Below are 26865 nucleotides of genomic sequence, written 5' to 3' on the forward strand. Positions count from 1 at the left end.
TCTTCCGTGAATATTTTCCTTTTTTACCTTTTATTTATTTATTTCTGGCTTTGCTGGGTTTTCTTTGCTACATGCGAGCTTTCTCTAGTTGCAACAAGCAGGGGCTACTCTTCAGTGGCGATGCCTGGGTTTCCCATTGTGGTGGCTTCTCTTGTTGCAGAGCACAGGCTCTAGGGTGTGTGGTCCTTCAGTTGTTGCAGCTCTTGGGCTCTAGAGCACAGGCTTCCGTAGTTGTGGTTTATGAGCTTAGTTGTTCCACGACACGTGGAATCTTCCCACACCAGGATTGAACCAGTGTTGCCTGCATTGGCTGGCAGATTCTTAACTGCTGGACCACCAGGGAAGCCCTCAATAATACTCTCAGTTGGGATAAAGTTCTACAACTGATCACTGACAGAGGAACAAAGAGCCATGATCCATCCTAGGTTTCACAGGAAAAGCAGATAAAATGCCCATTGCCACTAGATGAACAAAGTGATATACCTAAGCCTGCTCTAATTTTGAATCTAGTGGTTGGATCTTTAGAGATTTATCACTAAAAATAGTCTTTGTCGAATTTCCTTAATAAGCATTTCAAACCCAAGGCGCAAACCGAGTAGGACAATACATGAGGCATGTGCTTCTCTGAACTCTACCTTCTGCATATTTCAGTGGGTTTTGTTCTGGCCCATGAATGTACATTATGTGTATAGGCATATACTCATATGTGGGAGTGTGTGAGGGAGATGGCGAGCACTGAAAGGGAAAAGGTTTCTTCACAACATTTAGGTTTAGAAGTGTCTCTCCTGTTCAATTAGAAGCTAAATCCAACTTCATTTGAAAAGCACTCCTTTACAGAATCGGAAACAGCCTATTTCAGTCAGGCCTTAATAACAGTTTCATCTGGATCAAAAGCCACATTGGTGGCCAGGATGAACAGGCTTCTGCGTGTTTCCTTGTTGGGTGTTTGGACAGCTTGGACAGTTTTCAACACCTGAATATAAATGACCATTCTTAACTGGGAATATCTCATGTGGTCTCTTGGCTAGTCGATGCTTCCTATACACAGTCCTCATCTTGTGTATGACAGCCATCCTTTCCTTTAGCGTGCCTGTTTCCGTGGTAACTATGGCTTGCTCTGGATGTCTTCCATAAACATTGATGATAACCCGGTGTAGCACTGAAGCCGGTTCAGGGCCTGAGTGGGGGAGCCTACTCATTCAGGTGCCAAAGACTGACTGTCTAGGTTTGGGGTGAAGTTTTGTAGATGGTAAACGTTTAAAGTAATTATGGAAAAATCAGTCAACCCGACCTCATGAGTTTCGAATACCAGATTGTATGAAGTTATTCTGCTGTAACACAGCTAAATGAATTTATTCCATCTGGGAGCAGGGGACATGCTTTATTTATTTTTTTTGTTTTTGAGAAGCCATTTCCATAATTTAAAATAATGACATTTTGGAAATGTACTTGGCCAGTACTGGAGGTGATGCACTTAATTTTTCATTGGCTTAAGCACTCATTTGACCTTTATTTCCCTTTCTTCTTTGTCTTCTAATATCTTGATATTGAGCCTCTTGCTTATATTTCATTTGTTCATTCAGAGAGTCTCTCGGAAACCATTTGATAAGTGACTCTTATACACCAAATACTTTGTGAGGCATCAGAGATAGAGAAGTAAGACATGATCCCTGGACTGAGGCTGTTGGGGAAGCAGGTGTATAAACCCCGGTGGGCGGGTAGTGCCAGGCTGTATGAGAGGCCACGGGGATGAATGCTCACAGGAGTCAGAGAAGACTGCACTGAGAAGCACAGGTAAATGCTCCAGTCAGAGAAGCAGGGAAACATCCTCAGTTACAGAAATAGCACGTATAGAAGTTAGGATTCATGGATCCTGTCGCAAGTGACAGGGAACCTGGCTCTTATGTAAAAACGAAAAACAGAGTTCATTCACTGGTTCCCAGAGCTCAAAATTCCAAGTGCATTTTGGCTTCTGGCCTGGCTTACAGGAAAGACTCAAAGCATGTCCCTGGTGCCAGCCTCCCTGTCTCAGCTCTGCTCTCCTTCACATGTTAGCCGTGTTCTCAGTGCTGCCAGCACTCTCGGGGCCATGTCTGCGCGATTGTGAGCCACTGGAAAGGAAGATGAGCCTTGGTCCCAGAACTTCCAGGAAATTCACTCTGATGGGACCATCTTAAATCACCTCCCCTGTCCCCTCCTCTCCCCAGTCCCTGTCAGGAGAGGGTGAAGCACTTGATTAGTGTTGACCTGGTTGCATGCCCCATGCCAAGGGCTGCCCTGGTGACTCAGAACCACATGGACTGAAAGGGTGGGAGTGGGGCACACCTCCAGAGAAAAGCTGCAATATGGGGGGAGGAATGCAGGGAAAGCAGATGGTACCCACTTGTCAGTGTCGCCAGGGGCCACAAGCAGCACAGACTTCATCGGTAGGGGGCAGCTGGGGAGAGGAGTCTGGGCAGGCAGACTGGCGGAAGCACATGAGAGGCCTGGGATTCCATCTTAAGGACCTTAGACTCTTTCTTGGAGGCACTGGTGAGATTTGTAATCAGGAGAGTGACAGAGACAGGTTTTCTTGGAAAAATAACCCTTAGCAGCATTCAGCACAGTTGTCCAACCCTTCCTTCCTGAAACGCAATTCCTTTCATATCTTTAATAGCACCATACTCTCCTGCTTTTCCTCTTGTCCCCTCAACTGACTACTCTGCAGCTCTTGGCCAGCAACAGCTGGAGTTGTGGGGGCACAGGGCTCCCTCCTAGGCCCTCTGCTCCCCCTGGAGTTGCACCACCCACAGCTTCACTTAGCTCCTGTGGCAGAGGCTTCTGAATGTGTATCTCTTTCTAGAACCCTCGGAGTTGCCAGTCTGCCTTCTTGACTTCTCCTCTTGGCTGTTTCACAGGTGACTCAAGTCCAGTGTGCCCCACCCCAAGCTCAGGCTCCACCCCCTCTCTGCTTCTCCCCCATGGCCCCTGTTCCAGTAAATGACCCCACTGTCCTCCTGGGAGGCATCCAGATTTCTTCCTCTTTCTTATCCCACATACCCCATCAAATCCATCACGAAATCCTACCTACTCTACACTAATTAAAGGTACCCTTGCCTCTTGCCTGGACCATTTTGACAGCCTCTGACCGGGCTCTCTGTCTCCACTCCTGGGCCACAGTCTGTCAGCCCCTCCACAGCCAAGTGATGAGCACGTCACTGCCATGGTTTTCAGCCTCTGAGGACACCCATGCTTCTTCAGATAAAGTACAAAATACTCACTGTATTCTTCCAGGCTCAACATGTACCTACCACCCCTGCATTCCTCTCCAAGTTTTCCGCACTTTGCTGTCCGCTGCCACCTTGACATCTTTCTGTTTGCTCACATGCCAGCCTCTTTCCTCCCCAGTGCTGTTGTTGCCTCACGCCTTCTCTCTGCTGGAAGCTCTACCTGCTCCTCACCTAGCTAGGCTTGCTGCCTCGTCAAGTCTCTGCTTAAACTTCCTTCTCTGAGAAGCCTTCTCTAAGACCCTTCCCTACTGGAGGTCCCCTGTCATAGGCACCGGTAGCCTGTCTCCTCCATGACTCATCACATTTGAACTCCGGCTAATGTTCAACTCCCCTGCTGGCTCATAATCCCTGTGAGACTAGGGAGCACATCTGATCTGTGGCCTCTTTATCCCTGGGCCCAGCATAGTCCATAACACAGAGTGAGTCCTCAAAGCATATTTTGTAATTAATCAACTTCTCTCCCTGCCCCTGGTGTTTGTAGTGAGAGGAGAGTCATTTCATAACTGGTTTAACATTCTCTTCTGTCAGCTTCCTGGCACCTGCCAAATGGAAAGGTTCAAGGCATAAATGTCACCTTGCATAGAAAAAAATGCCACTTGCTGTCCAGACAGACTCTGTCTGTACAGCCCGTCAGAAAAACATGAAGCACTCATTGACTAAAGGTCACTTTTATCAGATATACCAACACGAACCTTTCTTTGCCAATCAGAATTCCTCTAACCCTCACAACTAATAAAAGAAACAAAAGCATAAAAGAGGATTTTCTTTTTTATTAGACAGGATATGAGGAGACCTCAACACTGTCAATATTCCTGCCTGTCACAGCACGCATGTATCACACCCAAGGGAGTGTGTGTGTGTGTACATGTGTGCAGGCACGTGTCTATGCATTTGGGAGTTTGTGTATATGTGTGAGATTTTGTAGGCAATTCTGACTCAGGCATTCAAAGCATCTCTCTTGTTTGAACATAATTTTTGTTCCAAAAATGTTTCCATCTCATGTCACACCTAAGAACAAAGAAGTGAAGTGGGCAAGTGTGTTTGGTAAGCACTCTGTAAGCCTGCCATTGTCTGAAACCCACTCATCTATGTGCCGTCCCTATGCATGGCAGGGTTCTAGACTGACTCTGGTAGATGACAGTCCAGTTACTCACATGTAGTGAGGAAGCTGCGGTGACATATCAGGGCTGGGCATGGCTGCCAGCCTCACCAGCGCTGTGGGAATGTACCCTTTCTTTGGCCTGACTGCTCAGCTGGATAAGAACATGATGTTTCATGGCATCCATGTAGAAGGAGAGCAAAGGAGCACCCACACTCAAACCAGGCTTTGCTCTGAAGAGACCAAAGAGAGCCAAGCAGATGGTGGCTCAGCTGGCATCTGTGCCCAGACTAAGAGCTGCAGGCTGACGCAATCTTAGAACTTCGAGCATGTGGGCCACATGGTCCCCAAGGACTACTTTGCCTTTTCATTTCCAAATCAGATTATAAATAAATCAGATACAAGAGCCTAAGGGAGCCCAGCCTGACAGCAAAAGAACATGTGTTGTTCTCACACCGATTTTTCTGTGGTGAGCATCATTTATCCAATATTGTGATCGTAAGAGGAGAGTGGAAGGGCTGGAAGTGCAATAGAGGGACTCTCATTGCCTGGAGGCTTCTATCTGTTTCTTCATCACCCCTCACTTTCTCTTGCCTTGAAAGTGGAACTTTTTAAAGACATGGAGTCAGTGGTAGCTGAGGTCCTGGGCTGTGGAATTGGACATGGCTGGTTAGAATCCTAGGTCTGTCCTCCTAAAGGTGTGACTCTGTGCCCTAGTTTACTTACCTGTAAAAGGGGGTAATGCAGAAACTGAAAAGAGTTGTTGTGAGCACTAAATGTTTATGAAGTGCGTGTGTCTCTGAGATGACACTTGAAAGAAAAATCTGCAATTGGTGGCTGTTTTCAAGTCTCAAAGGGTTCCTTCTTCTCTGTTCCTTCCCACCAAGGGCTGCAAAGTGAAACCCTCCCCAGGACCCTAAAGTGTTAGAACCACAGGATCTTTAGACACGGAGATAATGGACTCAGACCCATTTTCCTTCTAAAGGATATAAACTCACTTCCCTGTGCCAGGCCACATTCATCAAGGCTGCAGCCGAGCCTTCACAGGCCGCAGCCGAGTGTGGGCAGGATGGCCAGGCCCAGCATGCCTCCCTGTCCTCCCCACCACTCCACTCCACAGCCAGGTAAGCCCAGACTCACGGCCAAGGACAGGCCCTTGCTTTGCCCAAGGGCCCAATCAAGAAAACAAAAATATTTAGGTGGAAAATAAAACGAGTCTTTATTTTTCTTTCAAAACAAAAATAATTTTATTGAGTCCCCTGGGGCAGGCACTGGGTGTCCTTGCACCCCAGCCTTCCAGGGCTGCTCAGTATGCTGAGAGCCTGGCCTCTGAGGCAGCCTCCCCTCAGCCACCTGCCCCACCTGACTTGGTGGATGGCTGAGGGTCCCTGAGCCTTGGCTTCCTCATCTGAAACGAGGGCAGTTGTAATGGCACCTCCCACATATGGATGTGGTGAGGATTGACTCCACCCCTACTCAGAGTTCTTAGATCTTCACCCATCATGTAATAAATAATCAGGAAGTGTCAGGTGTTACAGTCATTCTTTTATTGAGGAAATCAGTGGATTGGCACCCCAGTGCAAACACAGGACGTATTTGAGAAGCAGGGTCCCAGAGTTGGCTTGGAGATCCCTTCTCCTGAAATCAGGCAGAAGCTACAGAGCCTGAGGGCCACAGGTTATCTCTTGCTGGCCTGAGCATTTATCCCTTTCATAAATAACCCTCTGTCTTCCCCACAGGCCCTGAACCTATTGGAATCCTTTAAACTTCTGCAGTCATAGTTTTTTCTTTTCTGCCTTCCAAGGAAGTTTGTACAAGAAATTATGGAGCCTGAGGGCTAGAGGGCAAGCAGCTCTGTTGAGGGAGCAAGAAGGTCAGAAAAGGGAACAGAAGTGGCCACAGATGGCTTTGGGCAAAGTGCCAAGTCAAGCTCTTATGCCCCTCCCACCCCACCCCCTTTTTGCCCTAATTCTCCCCCTGCTTGTACTTGAGCCAGAATGATGATTTTACAGCCCAAAGAATGAATCCAGGGCCAGCAGGGACTAACCCTTCACCTGTATTAGTTTCCTTTTGCTGCTGTAACAAACCACCATAAGCTGATGCTGGCAGGAAGTAGACAGCACACCTAAAGGATTAGTCTAGATGATATTAAGAAAGAGAGTGGAGGCCTGAAGGAACAGGGAGTGAGACTCATAACCAGAACTTCCGTGGCCTCCCTCACCAGTTCAGGATGTCCTGTGACCTGTTCTGAGTCATGTATGGCTGAGGGTTGAGGGCCAGTTGACCTAAGAATATCCCCTGAGTAGTGGGGCAGAGGTACTGGGGGTTAGAACTTCAACATAGTATTTCAAAGGGGACCTTGAATTCAGCTCATAACAGTCTTTAATTTTAAAAGTTTAAATCAGCAAATGTATGAATAAACATTCGAAGAGTAAAAAGGTCATGATATCAGAAGCCCACAAGCCAAGGAAATGGTAACAATATGACTAGAAGGTTCTGCAGGGCCAGTCAGGTCATGCTAAGAAATTTGATTTTTTTTCAAAATGTAGTGAAAAGCTATGGAAGGGTTTAAAGTAAGAGAGTGACATGGGCTACTGTGAACCGGAAATAGCAGTCCTTAGAATAACCGAAACTGCAAGAGGTCATTATCAGCAGGCCCATTAAAGGAGGGGCAGACTCATTAAAGACACTTCTATGGGTATACTTAAGAAAGAAGGAAAATTATCTGATATAATGTCTAAGATTCAAGAAAGATTTCTGAACTAAGAAAATGGTACGTTATGGGTAAACTTAAACTCCATTAACTACATAAAATGATAATAGTAATGTAAAATCTGGGGGATAAATATCATATAGGACTGAAATACTGTTCACTATGGAAGAGGAGAAATCAAAGATTTTAGGTCTTTGAATTGTTCCAGAAGAGGGAAAAAGTAAAGGGGACAATTACAGTCAATCCAAAGATAAATTTAAAAATTAGGGGAAGGGGTGACATGGAGAAGACAAAGAGAAAATTTTTAAAAATTACAAAATAAACCCAAATGTATCAGTAATTGAAATCAATGTAAATTAAACTAACTAAGAAAATGGCTGCACTTCTGGATTTTACAATTATTTTAAAAAGAGATATCTGAAAAATATGGACATGCTAATGTAAAAGGATGGGAAAAGATAAAACAGGCATATCTTGAGGGGGAGTTGTGACAAACCTATAACACGTCAGTTAAAATATACTTAATTTTCTATTATCATTTTTAAATTTTTATTGGTGAATAGTTGGTTTACAATGTTATTTCTGTTGCACAGCAAAGTGAATCAGTTATACACATACATATATCCACTCTTGAAAATTTTAGATTCTTTTCCCATATAGGTCATTACAGAGTATTGAATAGAGTTCCCTGTGCTATAAAATAGGTCCTTATTAGTTATCTCTTTTCCGTATAGTAGTGTGTATATGCCAATCCCAATCTCCCAATGTATCCCTCCCCTCCTCCCCGCTTCCCCCCACCCCCACCCTGGCAACTGTAAAAATAGACTTTAAAACAAAAAAAGCATTGCTAGAGATCACGAAAGTTACTAGGTCATTTTTTTAAAAGTTCAGTTCACCAGAAAGATATAATAAATCTAAACCCCACATGTCTCAAAACATAACTTCAAAATACTTCAAAAAGATACTCAGAGGACCACAGTAGAAGTAGACAAACCCACCCACTGTCTTTAATAACACTCTCTCAAGCAGACAGAAAATCCGTAAGACTCTATTGTTTGCATTGCCCCATGGAGCAGCCACCAAGGCTCATGTAGCTATTTAAATTAAAATTTTTTTAATTAAAAATGCAGCTCCTTAGTCATGCTCGCCACATTTTAAGTGTCAATAACCGCATGTGGTTAGTGGTTATTGTATTTAATACCACAGATATAGAATGTTTCATCACGGCAGAAAGTTTTTTTAGACAACTCTGCTGCAGACAACTTGAACACAATTAACAGGCTCGATATAATTGATATATGTTGAACATCCCACTAAGAAAAAACTCATCCAGTCCTATGGAACATTTATGAAAAATTACCATGTTCTAGGGCTTAAAGCAAATGTCAACAAATATTTAGAAATTGATAAAAAATAGATATTTAAAAACAAACAAACAAGTACATAGGCTTAGACATTTTAAAATACACTTCTGAATAATCTAGGGTGAAAAAAATCACAATGAAATTTAGTAAATACTTAGATTGAATGATGGGCTTCCTTGGCGGCTCAGCAGTAAAGAATCCACCTGCAATGCAGAAGATGTGGGTTTGATCCCTGGGTTGGGACGAGCCTCTGGAGAAGGAAATCGCAACCCACTCCAGTATTCTTTCCGGGAAAACCCCATGGTCAGAGGTGCATAGTGGGCTATAGTCCACGGGGTCACAAAGAGTCAGACACAACTTAGTAAATAAGAACAACAGATTGAATGAGGATGGAAAAAAAATAGTGGTAATAAAAGCTAAAGTGTAGTTATAAAAAATTTTTATTGGATTATATTTGATTTACAATGTTGTGTTAGTTTCAGGTGATTCAGTTATGTATATACATACATTCATTCTTTTTCATCTTCTTTTCTCATATAGGTTATCACAGAATTTGAGTAGAGTTTCTTATGGCTATACAGTAGGTCCTTGTTGGTTATCTATCTTTAATATAGTAGTGGTGGTTGGTGGTTTAGTCACTAAGTCGTGTCCAACTCTTGTGACGCCATGGACTGTAACCTGCCAGGCTCCTCTGTCCATGGGATTTTCCAGGCAAGAATACTGGAGTGGGTTGCAATTTCCTTCTCCACTATATAGTAGTATGTGTATGTTAATCCCAAACTTCTGATTTGTCCCTGCACCTCCCCATGCTTCCCCTTTGGTTTTCAATATCTATAAGTCTTATTTGTTTTGTAAATAAGTTTATTAGTATCTTTTTTAAAAATTAGATTCCACATATGAGTGATATCATATGGTATTTATCTTTGTCTTTGGTGTGATCATCTCTAGGTGTATCCATTTTGCTACAAATGGCATTATTTTGTTCTTTTGTGACTCAGTAAATATTCCATTATATGTATGTACCACATCTTTATCCATTCCTCTATTGATGGACATTTAGGTAACTTCCATGTCTCGGTTACTGTAAATAGTACTGCAGTGAACATTGGGGTGCATGTGTCTTTTTGAAGTATGGTTTTCTTCAGATATATATGCCTGGGAGTGAGATTGTTGCATCATATGGTAGTTCTGTTTTTTAAGGAATCTCCATACTGTTCTCTATAGTGGTTGTACCAGTTTACATTCCCACAAGCAGTGTAGGAGGGTCCCTTTTTCTCCACACCCTCTTCAGCACTTACTGTTTATAGATTTTTTGATGATGGAAATTTTGACTCGTGTAAGGTTACACCTCATAGTTTTTATTTGCATTTCTAGTGGTAATTAGTGATGCTGAATTTCATATGCTTTTCGGTCATCTGTATATCTTCTTTGGAGAAATGTCTATTTAGATCTCCCCATTTTTTGATTGGGTTGTTTGTTTTTTTGACTTAGAACTGCATGAGCTATTTGTATCTTTTGGTGATTAATCCCTTGTCAGTCACTTTGTTTCCAAATATTTTCGCCCATTCTGTGGGGACAGGCCAGGCATGCTGCTAAGCATTTTTGAATACACAGGACAGCCCCCAACAACAAAGAATTAGCTATTCAAAATATTGATAGTGCTGCCATTGACAAACTCTACTTTAGATGCTTATGTTACAAAAGAAGGGAGGCTGAAAATTGAGTTGAACATTTACACCTTTAGAAGATGGGTAAATAGATAATAAATAAAGTCAAAGAGAATAGACAAAAGGAAAGACTAAATGTATGACCAGAAACTAATGAAAGAGAAAATTAAATAAAATACAAAGAATCAACAAAGCCAGGAGTTGGCTATTTGAAGAGACTATCAATAAAATTGATAGATTCAAGCAAGACTAATCAAAAAAAAAAAAAAGACACAACTATTGCTAGGAATACACTAGTGACATAACTACAATTGTAGCAGATATTAAAAAGATGAAATTTTCCTGAGTAACTTTATGGAAAATTTTGAAAAATTGGATAAAATGGATAAATTCTTAGAAAAATACAACTTTTGAAAACTAACTTTAAAAAAAGAAACCCAAATGGTCTCTTTTAATCATTGAAGAAATTGAATAGTTTCAAGTCTTTCTATAATAAAACACTAGTCCTGATAGACAAAAGCAAGTTTTTTCCAAGTATTCAGGGAACAAATAATTCCAAACTTACACAAATTATTTTTTATATTACTTATTCTTTTATTGAAGTACAGTTGATGTATAATATTGTGTAAATTACAGGTGTATAATATAGTGATTCACAATTTTAAAGGTTATACTCCATTAATAGTTATTATAAAATATTAGCTATAGTTTATTTTATACATAATAGTTTCTAACTTTTACTTCCCTACCCCAATACTGCCCATCCCATCTTCCCTCTCCCCACTGGTAACCGCTATTTTGTTCTCTATATCTGTGACTCTGTTTCTTTTTTGTTATATTCACTAGTTTGTTGTATTTTTTAGATTCCTCAAATATGATATCATATAGTATTTGTCTTTCTCTGTGTGACTTATTTCAGTTAGCATAATGTTGTTATCCATCCATGTTGTTGGAAATGGCAAAATTTCCTTCTTTTATGGCTGAGAAGTATTATATATATGTGTGTGTGTATACATATACATATATATATATATATATACACACACACACACCACATCTTTATCCATTGATTTGTTGATGGACACTTAGGTTGCTTCTGTATCTTGGCAATTGTAAATAATGATGCTGTGAACACTGAGGTACATGTATCTTTTCAAATTCATGTTTTTGTTTAATTCCAATATATACCTAGGAGTGGAATTGGCAGGTCATAAAGATAGTTCTGTTTTTAGTTTCTTGAGAAACCTCCATACTGTTTTTCACAATGGCTGCATTAACTTATGTTTCCATCAGCAGTATTTGAGGATTCCCTTTTCTTCACATCCTTTCCAGCATTTGTTATTTGTGTTCCTTTTTATAACTCTTTTGATAGGTGTGCAGTGATAGCTCATTATAGTTTCAAAAATTTGCATTTCTCTGATAATTAATGATGTTGAACATCTCTTCATGTGCCTGTTGGACATCTGTGTGTCCTCTTTGGAAAAATGTCTATTCAGGTATTCTGCCCATTTTTAAGTCAAGTTGTTTGTTTTTCTGATGTTGAGTTGTATGAGCTGTTTATATATTTTGGGTATTAACTGCTTATTGGTGATATCATTTGCAAGTATTTTTCTTCCATTTAGTACGTCTTTTCATTTTGTTGATGGTTTCCTTTGCTTACACAACTCACAAACTTACATAACACTTGAGAAATAAAAGAGAAAGTATTACTTAAGTCATTTTTTGAAACTAAACTAGCCAACACCAATTAAGCCAGATCAGAGACATAAATATTTCATGTTATTATCACTCATTAATTTAAAAATGTGAATGCAGAGTATCCACCAAAATGTTAGCAAACTGAACCCAGGAAAGGATAAAAAGATGGAATATCATGACCAAGTTGGGCTTATTCCAGGAATGCAAGGTTGATTCAAGATATGAAAAATCTCAACATTCATCACTTTACTATTTTAAAGAAATATGGTCCTTTCAATAGATTAAGGAAAAACCATTTAATAAAGCTAAACAACTGTCCATGGGAAAATTCCTCAACTCAATCAAGGAGAACTTGAAAAACAATAATATGTTAAAATTATTTCCTTTAATATCACAAAAAAGACAAAGTTGCATTTCTATTCAGTAATTTACTAAAGAGCCTGGCCAGTGCAAGAAGATACAAAAATCAATAAAAGGGGCTAGATTTGGAAAGAAAGAAATGAAACTGCCATGTTATGATTACTTATATAAAAACTCAAAATAATCCATAGCAGATTATTAGAATTAGGAAAAGAATTTAGTGAGGATGATGGATGGGTATGAGTTATAAAAGCCAAATGCATTTCTGTGTACCAGCAGCAAATAAAAAAGAGAATGCAAATTTTTAAATGTAGGGGAATAAATTTAACAAAAATTGCAAATATCTCTGTGTATAAAATAATTTTATTAAAACTCATTTTAAAAGATGTAAATGCAAGGTGAGACATACTATGATCTTTAAAAGACTCAATTTGTTAAAGATGTTATATTTCTCCCCAAAATTATAGTTTCAATACACTTATAATCAAAATCCCAACAGGTTGATTCTAAAATATTAATATATATGCAAGAGCAAAGGGACAAGACTAGTCAAGTCCCTCCAAAGTGGGAAGTCTTTATCTATTGGATAACACATTAGTATGAAAATATAGTGATTTTAATAGTGTGGTATTGGTGCACAGATAGGCAAATGGACTAAAGAACAGAATAGAGTCCAGAAACAGACCCATACATGTATGGAAACATAACTAAGTTGAAATCATAAAACAAAGGAGAAGGAATGATATATTCAGTGAATGATCTAGGGACAATCCACTGTCTATGGAGGGAAAAAAGCCTAAATGCATCCCTAAACTCATACTATACAAAAAATTAATTCCATATGGGCTAAAGATATAAAAGTCCAAGCTTTAAATATGAAAAAAATGTGAGAAGATGCCTTGATGACCTCTGAATAAAGGGGAATTTCTTTTTTTTTTAATTTCAGGTTTTTTATTTATTTATTTTTTTACTTTACAATATTATATTGGTTTTGCCATACATTGACATGAATCTGCCATGGGTGTCCATGTATTCCCCATCCTGAACCCCCCTCCCACCTCCCTCACCATCCCCTCCCTCTGGGTCATCCCAGTGCACCAGCCCCAGGCACCCTGTATCACGCATTGAACCTGGACTGGCGATTCATTTCACATATGATAATATACATGTTTCAATGCCATTCTTCCATATCATCCCACCCTCACCCTCTCCCACAGAGTCCAAAAGACTGTTCAACACATCTGTGTCTCTCTTGCTGTCTTGCATACAGGGATATCGTGACCATCTTTCTAAATCCCATATATATGCGTTAGTATACTGTATTGGTATTTTTCTTTCTGGCTTACTTCACTCTGTATAATAGGCTCCAGTGTCATCCACCTCATTAGAACTGATTCAAATGTATTCTTTTTAATGGCTGAGTAATAGTCCATTATGTATATGTACCACAGCTTTCTTATCCATTTCTCTGCTGATGGACATCTGGGTTGCTTCCATGTCCTGGCTATTATAAACAGTGCTGTGATGAACATTGGGGTACATGTGTCTCTTTTAATTCCTCGGGGTGTATGCCCAGAAGTGGGATTGCTGGGTCATATGGCAATTCTATTTCCAGTTTTTTAAGAAATCTCCACACTGTTCTCCATAGTGGCTGTACTAGTTTGCATTCCCACCAACGGTGTAAGGGTTCCCTTTTCTCCACACCCTCTCCAGTATTTATTGCTTATAGATTTTTGGATAGCAGCCTTCCTGACTGGCGTGAAATGGTACCTCACTGTGGTTTTGATTTGCATTTCTCTGATAATGAGTGATGTTGAGCATCTTTTCATGTGTTTGTTAGCCATCTGTATGTCTTCTTTGGAAAAATGTCTGTTTAGTTCTTTGGCCCACTTTTTGATTGGGTCATTTATTTTTCTGAAATTGAGCTACAGGAGTTGCTTGTATATTTTTGAGATTAATCCTTTGTCTGTTGCTTCATTTGCGATTATTTTCTCCCAATCTGAGGGCTGTCTTTTCACCTTGCTTATAGTTTCCTTTATTGTGCAGAAGCTTTTAATTTTAATTAGGTCCCATTTGTTTATTTTTGCTTTTATCTCCAATATTCTGAGAGGTGGGTCATAGAGGATCCTGCTGTGTTTTATGTTGGAGAGTGTTTTGCCTATGTTTTCCTCTAGCAGTTTTATAGTTTCTGGTCTTATGTTTAGATCTTTAATCCATTTTGAGTTTATTTTTGTGTATGGTGTTAGAAAGTGTTCTAGTTTCATTCTTTTACAAGTGGTTGACCAGTTTTCCCAGCACCACTTGTTAAAGAGATTGTCTTTTCTCCATTGTATATTCTTGCCTCCTTTGTCAAAGATAAGGTGTCCATTGGTGTGTGGATTTATCTCTGAGCTTTCTATTTTGTTCCATTGATCTATATTTCTGTCTTTGTGCCAGTACCGTACTGCCTTGATGACTGTGGCTTTGTAGTAGAGTCTGAAGTCAGGCAGGTTGATTCCTCCAGTTCCATTCTTCTTTCTCAAGATTATTTTGGCTATTTGAGGTTTTTTGTATTTCCATACAAATTGTGAAATTATTTCTAGTTCCGTGAAAAATACCGTTGGTAGCTTGATAGGGATTGCATTGAGTCTATAGATTGCTTTGGGTAGTATACTCATTTTCACTATATTGATTCTGCCAATCCATGAACAAGGTATATTTCTCCATCTATTTGTGTCCTCTTTGATTTCTTTCACCACTGTTTAATAGTTTTCTATATATAGGTCTTTTGTTTCTTTAGGTAGATTTATTCCTAAGTATTTTATTCTTTTTGTTGCAATGGTGAATGGAATTGTTTCCTTAATGTCTCTTTGTTTTCTCATTGTTAATGTATAGGAATGCAAGGGATTTCTGTGTGTTGATTTTATATCCTGCAACTTTACTATATTCATTGATTAGCTCTAGTAATTTTCTGGTAGAGTCTTTAGGGTTTTCTATGTAGAGGATCATGTCATCTGCAAACAGAGTAAAGGGGAATTTCTTAAAGAAGATAACAAAAAGCACAGAACCTTAAAGAAACTTTTCATAGTTTCTGCCTTAAATTTGAGAACTTTTATTCCTTTTTACACCATAAAAGAATGAAAGACAAGTTACAAACTGAAAAAAGTTTCAGCATACACATTAACTTCAAATTATTAGAGTACATAATACATGAAGCATGCCTTTGAAGGAAAAAACATGTTATTCAATTTTAAAAGGGAGGAAATGAACAGTTATTTCACAGAAGAGATCTGAATGGCCAGTAAGCGTATCAAAAGATGTTCCATCTTATTAGTAATCTTGAAAATGGAAATTAAAACAACAGCTGGGCACCATTGCACACCCACCATATTAAATGCAATACGGCCATATTGAATGTTGTTGAGGGTGTGGAGGTTAGAAGCACATGCAGTGATAACAGGCATGTAAACCAACACAGTTACTTTGGAAAGCAACGTGTCACTCACTGATCATTGATCCTGAACATTCCCAAGACTATGCCTGTCTGGTTCTATACCATCTTTCTTTTGTTCTGCTTCTGTCCTCAGCCCAGTTGGTCAGTATGTGCCATCAGTTTTTCCTCAAAAGTGTTTCCTGGATTGGTCCTTTCTTTTAGCTCCTAGCTACCCTATTACTTAGGCATCCCTCCTTCCAGGTTCCCACCACACTGCTAGACAGCTTGCTTCCCTCTAGCCCACACCACATACTGCTTTTCTTCAGGGTACCGCTTTCATCATCTCATTTCCTTCTCCTGACATCTGTTGCTTTTCAAGGCCAGACTTTCCATCTGTGCTTCTCTCCTTCAGTAATCTCTCTCTTACCAGAGAGAGATTTTTGCCCTCTAGCTTTTTGCCCTCAGCACAAGTGCTCCACATCTTGAAAAGCCCTCCTCTTAATCCTCTTGTGTCAACCACCATCTCTGTATGAGGAGACAGAAGAAAACAGTACACTAGTAACCCCTTTCACTCCATGATTCTATTTAAGCTGGCTTTTGGCCCCTCACTTAACTGAAATTGCCTCTCTAGAAGGTCAGTAATGATTTCAAACCCAGTTGAAGCCCTTTCTTTCTCCACAATGTTCCTTGACATTCAGTCGTTTTATTGTGAAGTTACATCATGTAGGCAAAAGCATGTATAACACATGCACATAGCTTAAGAATAATAATGAATTCAACACCTACATCTTATCACCCTCATCATAAATATAACACTATTGGTAAATCTGAAGCTCCTGATGAAAGAGAACAATGTGAGGTCAGCCCCTAACCGTCCTGCTTATCCTCCATGCTTATGCCCCTGGAAGCCCCCCTCCCCAGGCCTCCCATAGCCCATTTATCTAGAATCTTCTCTCCTGCTATGATGGGCCAGCTAAAAACGGGATCACATTTGCCTCTGGGACTAATGGGAGGGTTTCACACCATGTTTCAAGTCTGAGCTTCCAGAAATAAGTTCCTGCCTTTGTAGTCAGCCTGCAAGTGACTCCAGTCCAAGAAATGGGCAACTTTTCACTCTCTTCATATTTAACTTAAAAGTGATCACTATGTGAGGAGTCATGCAGTCTGCTTCTGTTGCAGTTTCATTTAGTCCAATTTCCTGAGATACGTTACCCCCTAGAGAAATGAACTGGGCTGCCTTTTCAATTCTGAGTGTTTTAAAACTTCTAGTACTGTTTTTATGTTATTATAGAAGAATTTTAGTTACCTTGTTTTAGATTCATTCCTTTTAAGGCATCTTCTCAATGTCTCAAATTCAGTGGAGGGCATCAGGCTTTTAGATATTCAGTGTGAACTAAGCTGGCTTCTAAAGGAATCAGTGGAAAGTTATAGGTGCACATCTGAACCTGAGTTAGGATGACATCTGCTTGCTTCATATGGTGATCTGATTTATCCACATGTTTGTATTAATTAAGATTTCACAACTCCCCCAAAGCTAGCTATATCTACTAAGGGCCAGACATTAAAGAAATTGACAATTTTTAAACGTCTGGTCCTTAGTAGATATAGCTAGCTTTGGGGGAGTTGTGAAATCTTAATTAATACAAACGTGTGGATAAATCAGATCACAGGGAACTCTGCTCAGTGTTATATGGCAGCCTGGATGGGAGGGGAGTTTAGGGGAGAAGGGATACATGTATATGTATGGTCAAGTCGCTTTATTGTTCACCTGAAACTATCACAATGTTGTTAATTGGCTATACCCCAATACAAAATAAAAAACTTAAAAATTAAAAAAAAAAGAAATTGACTTTAAAAGCTATCCTGTTTTGGAAATATTTCTGAAGAGCTTTGACGCTAATTATAAGGGAGATTTCACAGCTCACCTATTTGGCAGCCTTCCTAAGAGCATGTAGCAGTGGAGACACCTTCTGGAGCTTTTATAGAAGTGGTCATTTATCATGGAAATCCCTCTGGAGAGCGTCAAAGTAGACTCTGGGCACACCCCTCCACTCTTACCTTCCAGCTAAACTGTAGGAAGTCCCTTCAGGGGCAAGGTCAACTGTGTCTTGCTTTCCATATTTAGATACAATCAGAATGGGTCCCTTCTCTTCCAGGGAAAGCTTCTAGACAATGCACTATATGTTCCTTATTTTGTAGATTCCAATTACTTTTACAATGAAGAAAAAAAATGCCTACTTTATGAGTCACTGACTTGGGCATGGCCTGGCATGAAGTAACCAAGGAGGAGCCTTCTGTTGTCCAGTAAAGCTTTGAAGAGCATCGGCTTTGGAACCAGGCTGATTTAGCTCAGCCACTGACTTACTCTCTGAGTTTTGTCATCTGAAGACTGAAGACCATCATCATCCCTACCTCATCAACCTGTTGTGAGGATTTAATTAGGCAGTCCTTGAAAAGAAAGTGAAAGTATTAGTCATTCAGTCATGTCCAACTAATTGCGATCCCATGGACTGTATAGCCCACCAAGCTTCTCTGTCCATGGACTTTTCCAGGCAAGAATTCTGGAGTGGATAGCCATTCCCTTCTCCAGGAGTTCTTCCCAATCCAGGGATCAAACCCAAATCTCCTGCATTGCAGGAAGATTCTTTATCATCTGAGCCACCTGAGTCAGGAAGATTCCCTGGAGAAGGGAATGGTTACCCACTCTGGTATTCTTGACTGGAGAATTCCATGGACAGAGGAGTCTGGTGGGCTTAAGTTCATGGGGTTCCAAACAATCAGACACAACTGAGCAACTAAAACACAGGCAGTCCTTAGTAAGTGCTTAATATAATAGTTGAGAGAGAGTAAGAGATGCTAATTGTTGGCTACAATTACTTTATTTGGGCCTGTCTTAATCCATTCAGGCTGCTAAAACAACTACCATAGACTGAGTGGCTTAAACAACAGACATTTATTTCTTACAGTTTTGGGTAGGGAAGTTGCTCTTAAAGAACCATGGGTGATTCGGTGGATAGCTGTAGGGAGATCCGTTGTTCTGGAAGCAGCAGCTCCTTTTGAGAACCTTTAAAAACACAGTATGAGAAACTTGAGTCTCAGCTGTTCTGTTGTCTCTCACCAACTTCTACCTTAGAACAGGTAGGCCAGTTGGAAGCATTCTGGGACATAATAAAGGGCTCAGGCAGGCTGCTTTCCATGTGAGAAAGTGTGTAGGTGCCAGATGGTAGCAGATGATGGTGATGACAGGGCTGTTGACAGTGATGGAGACGAGAGAGTCAATGAGTTGGGAGTCAGGGCTGGTCACAGTGGAGGTACGCATGACAGGTGAGGGGGGATAGCAGCCACAGCGACAGGAGAGGTGCTCGTCCTCCTGCCGCTTGATTTTTAGTGTTTTCACTTTCCTTTTCCTCTTGGTATTGGGCGGGGAAAGTTGCCAAATGTAAGAGGAACACAGGTGATTGTAGTGTGGCCCCTCAGGTCTCCTCCACTGTTCTATTTCCATCCCCTCTATCTAGCCAGCCATTCAGCCTTGCTCATGGACAGGCTGGGGAGGCAGCAGCAGTGGAGCTGGACCTTGGGCTGTGGTCTGTCAGGATGAGCTCCTCACCCCAAGGCCATGGTCCTGCCATCCCACCTCCTAATCTGCACAGGGGCGTCCTGCTCCGTCTCCATCTCCATCTCCACCTCCTTGACCAAGACCGCCATTATCTTTTGTCTGAATGTCTATCACTGTTTTCTGTGTGGGCTTCCTGATTCTTACTTTGTTAAAAAAAATAATAATAATATAAAAACAGAAAACATCCCATTGGGTTATATTTTCCATCACTGTACATGGCATGGTTCACAGGTTTGGTCATGCTAAGGCTGTCCCCTTCAAATCCCTGCCCCTTTCTACAGCCCAAATGAACTTACTGATCATTTCACTTCCCCATTTAAAACATTTTGGAAGACTCCCCATTTTCCTGAGGATAAAGTCAGCTCCTTAGTGAGACTTACAAGGCCCTTCAGGGTCAGGCCTTCTGCTCCCTGCCCTCCCCTAATTATGAAAACAAAATGAGAAAATGACCCACAGCAGCCACTGGTGTCCCACCAGTGCTCCTAGCGTGGTTTGGAGGTCCAGCTGGTGTTCCAACAATTCAAGGTTATGAATGTGTGCTGTTCAACAAGACTGATTTCGTTGTCGAGGTATTTTCTCCTACAATTATACCTCCTATTTCCATTGCTTGAATTTATAATCTGTGCTACATTAAGCAAACCACACATCTTTACTTGTTAGATCTTATCAGGTGGTTTTTTTACATTCCCATTCTTCCTCTCAGCTATCTGACCTACGCGTCTCTCAATTTCTTAAACCACCCTCTCTCTTTCCCTCCTTCCTGCCCTTCCTCCAACACTGCACCTCGCAAACTGCCCTAGATTAGATAGCACCCCCACTCCAATTCCTGCTGCTAAAGGGAGCAGATTATAATCATCACTTTAAATCACGTTAAAAGTAGGCAAATTTCAGAGCCTCTGTGAGCACAAACACAAAGCCTCAGCCACGTTTCCATATTTATTGCCCGGCTTTGTGGTCTCATACTTGCTGATCTTTCCACATTGGGAAGCAAATGACAGACGAAACAGATGGGACTTGCTCAGCACCTTCCCCATCGGCACTCGGCACTCACTCTGCCACATGAGCGGGAGAGGTGGACTGCAGACATGCACAAGGGGAAGACAGCCTGCCTTAGCCCTTCATCGGGACCCAGAAGGCAGATTCCCACTGCCCACCCAGGCTGAGGTGGGACACAGCTGCATAGCTGAGACTGTTAGGGATGAAAAGCATAACCTCCTAGGCAGCTCAGAGAGGGTGAGGCAGCTCCCACTGAGCCAGGGCAGTGCTCCAGAGAAAGGTGTAACCAGCACCCACAGCACCCAGGGGTGGGTGCGTCGTCCTAGTGCACCTAGCCTGTGCACCATCAGCCTCTGCTGCTGTCAGTAATTTCAAAAAATATTAAACATGAGCCAAATAAAGCATACCTGCAGGACCTTTTTATCCAGTCAGTGGCCATTTTCACCCTCTTATATGGACGCTCCCAGAATCCAAGTTTCGATGAATCAGCAAATTAAAAGTCACTGTCTACTGCAAGGGTACCCCTCTTTTTCAAGACCTTGTCTGCACCGCAGAGACTTCAGTGGCTGTGCAACGTACACCATTCCATCTCCAAATGTGGTCTAAACCACAATACACAGCATTACCTGGAACACCAGCCTGTTCTTTGGGTTTTTGTTTTGATGGAACACTGCATCCGGTGAAGGGAGACCAGGAAAGAAGAGTGGTGGACTTCTTTTAATTTGTAACACAAAAGATTGCATCGATCGTAATTTACCCATGAATTGAAAATAAAACATGAAAAAAGAAATTGCTGAGCCCAAACCAATGTGGCTGACGGACAGTGTGTCTGACATTGACACAGCCCTGTCACAGCTGACGGGAGGGTTTCTTTGCTGGCTCCTTCAGCAATCCTGACTTGGGCAGCTCTGCAACTGGAGCAGTATTGATTTTCCTTGTTTGCCATGAATTCTCTTTTAAAAATAACTGAATCTAATCCTGTTTGGGTCAGCATAACAGGAAAGTAATCATCTGTTCCTGAGAGCAAAATGAAATTTGATCCAAAAAACTCTCCCAACATTCTATATCAATTCTTTGAAGCAGGTTTTCCATTTTAATGATAAGTTAAAGCCTTCATTATGATGAAGCTTTCTTTGTCTGCTGTCTGTTAGCAGTGGGGCAGCTTTACCAGTCTCCTTTGTTTCCAAAAGACCTCTTGCTTCCCCAATATCTAGGTAGCATTGTCAGCTGAGGTGTTGTTTTCCCTCAGGTCTGCAGATACTCTACAGCTTTGTATTTTTACTTTTCAGATATTCCCATATGCTTTTTTTCCCCATCCAAACCACATCCTAGGCGGGGTGCAAATTTTGAATAAGAGTGCTGTTATGTGGGGCAGGGACCTGCAGAGTCTCCCCAGAAAGTCTGCTGCCCTGGGGTGATTTAATAAATGCTCCGAATCACCCTCTGCTGGTCTTCACTGTCCTGAGCTGGTTAGGCTGAGTGACGGCCCCACATTAATTATCAGCTCCAGCCCTTCACTGTCCTCTGGCTTTTCCTACCCATGATGGGTCCTAAATTTGGCTCTACATTAGAATCAACCTGGGAAGACATTAAACATCTAACTCCTGGGCCCTACTGAGACCTGAAGAATCAGAATTTATCCAAGGATGAGGTTCTGGAGTCTAATGAGCCTCCCAGCATCCAGTCCCTCTGTCCTTTGCCTAGAATGGTATGATTTCAGTCCAAGCTAATGTCAGCCAGAGACACCTGACCTGAAATGAGCCAAATGGAAGCTTGTGGAAGATGAAAAGAGCTTTTCCATGCTCTTATAAGGCCATCCTGGGTGAGGATGGAGGTGGAGGTGCAGAAGAGCTAAATTACCCTGCATGCTGCCTACCTGTTCTTGTTCAACCATCCTTCCATCCATCCATCCATCCAGTCAGACCTGTATTGAGCTCATGCCCTGTGTCTAAGACCCTGGGCTTTGTGAGTGGTGAAGAGGAAAGACTTTGAACCCTGCCTTCCAAGAGCTTACAGTGCTTGGGTGGTGCTAGCCCAGTGTTTCCCCAAGAGGAAACCGAACTGGTCTCTCTTCTTGAAAAGAGCAAGCGGGAGTCAACTCAAGTCTTCACCAGACAAGAAAGTAATGACATTAATTTTTCCCATCATGCTGATTTTTCTAAATGTGGTAGATAAAACTAGTTTTTAATTTACTGTAATGATACAAGGTTTTCCTTGAAAATAAGCCTACTGATTAACACCACAATGTGCCTTCACTTCATACTCATTTGAATAGTTACAATTTAAAATACTGAATACCAAGTATGGGTGAAGACATGGGCCAACCAGAACTCTCATCACTGGGGGTGGTAGTGTAAAGTGGTGTAAAGTCACTTTGGGAAATGGGCACTTGCCTATAATTTTAAACATATATATACCATACAACCCAGCAGTTCCCTTTCTTGGAATTTACCTGAGAGGAATGAAAACATAATGTCCACAGAAAGACAAGTACTCATTTCTTCTTAGCAACTTTATAGTATTAAAAGCTGGAAAAAGCCAAGGTGTCTTATCAACAAGATGATGGATAAACACTCTAGTCATCACACATACTGTGGAATACTGCTCAGTGATGAAAAAGAAGAGACTACTGCCCCTTGCTACAGTATGGATGATTCTCAAAACTACTATGCTGAGCAAAAAGAAGTCAGACACAGAAGAGTACATATTTAGGATTCCACTTACATGAAACTGTAGGCACAGCTTAATGTACAGTGGTAGAAAGCTGATGAGTGTTCATCTGGAGGCAGGGTTGGGGGTTGACTGGGCAGAGGCAGAAGGGAACTTCTTAAGATGATGAACATTTTAAGTGCTATGTACATTAATACAGTAGTGATTATACTGGGAAGGTGTGTGTGTGTGTGTGTGTGTATATATATATATATATATGCAAAAATTCATCAAACTGTATGTTTAAAGTGAATGTTAGCTATACCTCAATAAAATGGATTTATTAAGTGATACTCAACAAGGCAGAAATCATGAAGTTGGAGGGTAGTGGAACATCTGAAGTTTAGGAAATGGCACTCAGGTGAAGTGGACAGCATCCTAAAAAATGTGCACGTGAAATGCTGTGAAACTTCAAAGGAAGATGGGAAGTGGTGGGAGCTTCATAAAATAAATAACATTTCTCCTGAACCTCTTGAGAAAAAGTAGACAGCACATGGGGTCAGAATGAATATCTAAGTGAAACTGGGTTGAAATTAATATCAGGGGCCTGAGATGGGAGAGGGGAGGTATCCTTAAAAAAGCCCCTACACCCTGGGAAAACAGTAAGAATGAGGGTGACCCCACCACTTTGGCCTTTATGAGGTCCTTTCTGTGAAAACTGAACATAAGACCTGGACATAGGCCTTTAGTACCAGCTGGTGCAGTCCCCCGCTTTCCCCCTCGGCCCTTGGGGGCTCTGAGAACTTGAGTGGTGACAAAGCAAACTGGCCAGGCCAGGACCAGGGTGAGGCAGTCAAGCCACCCAGAGCAAGCATGATGGGAGGCGGGGTCCCACAAGGCCTAAGCCCTTACTAACAGGACCTGAGACACGCGCCTCACAACCTCACCCTGCTTTCTGCTAAGCTGGGAGCAGGAGCCCGAGTGACTCATTCCGAGCTGTGCCTGCGTGCCCCTGCAGGCCATGCACTGTGTTAGAGGTCGTGTTAGACACAAGTCCCCAGTGAGCTCACGGTCTAGCAGGAAGGAGGAGAACAGTGTGTGAGGGGAAGCCCGGGGGCCACGGGTTCTCAGAGGAAAGACACTTGACCCATATTGGAAGGGGCTGATCAGCAAACTTTTGCAGAACATGAAACCTCAGTTATGAAGTGAGGAAGATCAGTCCAAGAGAGGGGTGGGGCAGTCCTGTCTCGACCTACCTGGTCTAGGAGTTGGAGTTTGGCCTCCAAGAAAGAGCCCACCAGGCACTGACCTGCAACAGCTGACGTGACTGTGTTTCCCCGCCCACCCTCTGTTTTGTAGGTTTGCGACAAAGAAGCCCGACAGTGCCCCCTTGTCCCAGGAGGAGTCCACCCCAGTGACCTTGGCATCCGTCAGCTCGGCTGCAGTCCCAGCAATAGAGTCCCCCGAGATCGACCTAAGTGATTTTGTTAAGTAAGTGCCAACTCAAAGCCACAATGTGTTTCTTTAAATAGCATTCTTTTCTCTACACTGAATTATATTCTCAAACTCATTCTTCATATCCTTCATTTATTCTTCCAGCAGTGTAATGAGTTAGTCCCTTTGCTGGGCATCTGGGATCCAGAGTTAAAAATCATCTCTGCTCTCAGAGAGTGTAGTCTCCTGATTCCTGAGGGACTGAGCCCTTCCTGTCATGTTGCCTTCTCCATCTGCCCAAGGTCTGCAGCCAGGGTCAGGTCAAGTTTGTTTAGAAGGCAGAGAAGGATGTGACAATGGGCCAAACCTTGTAGTCTCATGATAAACATGTTCCAATAAATGATGAAGCTTAACATTGAGCACTTGGGGGGCACATCCAAATTGTCTGAAGGGTTGCGCGAGCTTTTGAGAACTTCTCTAAGTCAGATAAGGGCTTCATAGGCCAGGAAAGAAGGGTTGAGGCCTCTGGAAAATTGGCCAGTTTGATGCCTTAGACTTCATGTTTGGGGCAGGGAGTAACAGAGCACTGACCAGCTTGAGAAAAGTGTCTCTTGAGTGAGAACCTCACTTATTCTTTGGGGTGCAGCAGAGGAGAGAGGAAGACAGGGCCATCATGCAGCTGAAGACTGTGTTGTGATGGTGGCTGAATGAGTGATTCTCCACATTTCATTAAACTCCCTAGGACTATTATTGTGGATGAAGAAGTTGGATCTGAAGAAAGAGAAAACAAAAAAGCACAAGTGCCTGCCCTGGCCATCTCAGACGTATGGTTTCCTCTCTCTGGGTCGAGTGGGCTGTGAATCTTTTTCCGGGTCACTTTCCAACCAAACACCCACAGAACCATCACCTCAGTGACAACCCAGACACCTCAGCATATAGATTTTCTCTGTAACTAACGGAAAAGCCAGTTACCCTTGACTTTGGCCATCATGCATTCTTCCCAGCCCCTAGATAGAGGCTACAAAAGGAGAACTGTCTTACATGTTAAAAAAAAAAAAAAAAGAAGAGCAAGAGAGTTTATGAATTAATACTCTTAAATTCTCCTTCTAGAATGATGGCCTAAGGAAATAATCAGGAATGATTATTACAATATACAATACAATATGTATATTGTATATACATAGATGTATATACAAAGGTGTATGTAAAAATAGCAAAAAAAGAATTGAGAAAATAAATTGCTTTGTGTCCATGATGATCTCCAATCTTTTAAAATAGGATTTGTCTCAATAGTGGCAGAGTGGGGGGAAGCAAGCATTTTCACACTTTGTAGGTAGGGGTGTGAATTAGCAGAGCCTTTTTGACAGGCAATTTCGCAGGTGTATCAAAATTTAATGGACAAGGAAATGGCAACCCACTCCAGTATTCTCACCTGGAAAATCCCACGGACAGAGAGAAGCCTGGCGGGATACAGTCCATGGGGTTGCAAAGAGTTGGACATCACTTAGCAACTGAGCACATCAAAATTTAAAATACACAGTTCCTCTACTACAGTACTATTCTACACATATACCTTTAGGTTTACATAATGACAGGTAACTATCCTTGTACATAGCAGCTTTATTGGAAAAAGGAAGAAAAATTGAAAACCGCTTAATTCTCCCAATGAGAGACTGGTTGAATATATTACATCTGCACAAGGCAATACTATGAAAGTCCTTTTTTAGAATATGAGAACTTTTTTCTTTTTACTGATTTGGAGTAATCCCTGATACATTAAGTAAAAATACTACATGTTCTGTTTTTTTAAAGTATTTTAAATTATGCCTGTAAAGAATATTTAGTCATATGGGAAGGTGTCAATCATGCTATAATGTTAACTGAAAAATCAGAATATAAATTTATTTGTATATGCTCACACTATGCACACACACATATATAAATCTGCAGAATAACCTAATGATTGATTTGTATTTTGACCTTTTAAGCTTTCTGTGTATTTTTAAGATGTCATAGAAAATTTAAGAATATAGAAAAATGAAAGCAAAAATTTTCAAAATCCCACCACTCATAGAAAAACTTTAGCACTTAACCTCCCAGATATCTCTATTTGCATATGAACATCTGAGTGAATTTATACACACTCACACTTGCAGGTGTGATACATAGGCATATGTAATATCACACAGATGAGATGAAATGGTTGCATGGCATCACCAACTCGATGGACATGAGTTTGAGCAGTCTCCGGGAGTTGGTGATGGACAGGGAAGCCTGGCGTGCTGCAGTCCGTGGGGTCTCAAAGAGTCGGACATGACTTGAGTTACTGAGCTGAACTGAACTGAACATTACACAAATGGAACTGCTTTTTTACTCAGTAATGCACGTCATCCCTGGTCCATAAATGCACACTGCATCATCCTCCACAGATAGAGGTGCCACACACACTTCACTTAAAGCGACCCCCCTACCTGCCTAGTGATAGGCATTTAGTTTACTTCCAGAGTTTTGCTATTATAAATAACACTGCAGTAAACACCCTTGTACATACATCTTGGACACTTGCCCAGTTATCTCCGGGTGGGGCG

The 26865-nt window shown here is 41.5% G+C and overlaps 1 protein-coding gene across 1 annotated transcript in view; it reads left to right on the forward strand.

The window, feature by feature from the left end:
• The window catches only part of HYDIN (HYDIN axonemal central pair apparatus protein), a 348507-nt gene that overhangs the window by 212454 nt on the left and 109188 nt on the right, over nt 1–26865 (forward strand). The window contains 2 exon segments of the mRNA XM_043899028.1: nt 24203–24334; nt 25020–25101. Of these exon segments, the coding sequence (XP_043754963.1) occupies nt 24203–24334; nt 25020–25101 (214 nt within the window).

This window comes from Cervus elaphus, chromosome 4 (assembly GCF_910594005.1).
Source record: "Cervus elaphus chromosome 4, mCerEla1.1, whole genome shotgun sequence".
Taxonomy (NCBI): domain Eukaryota; kingdom Metazoa; phylum Chordata; class Mammalia; order Artiodactyla; family Cervidae; genus Cervus; species Cervus elaphus.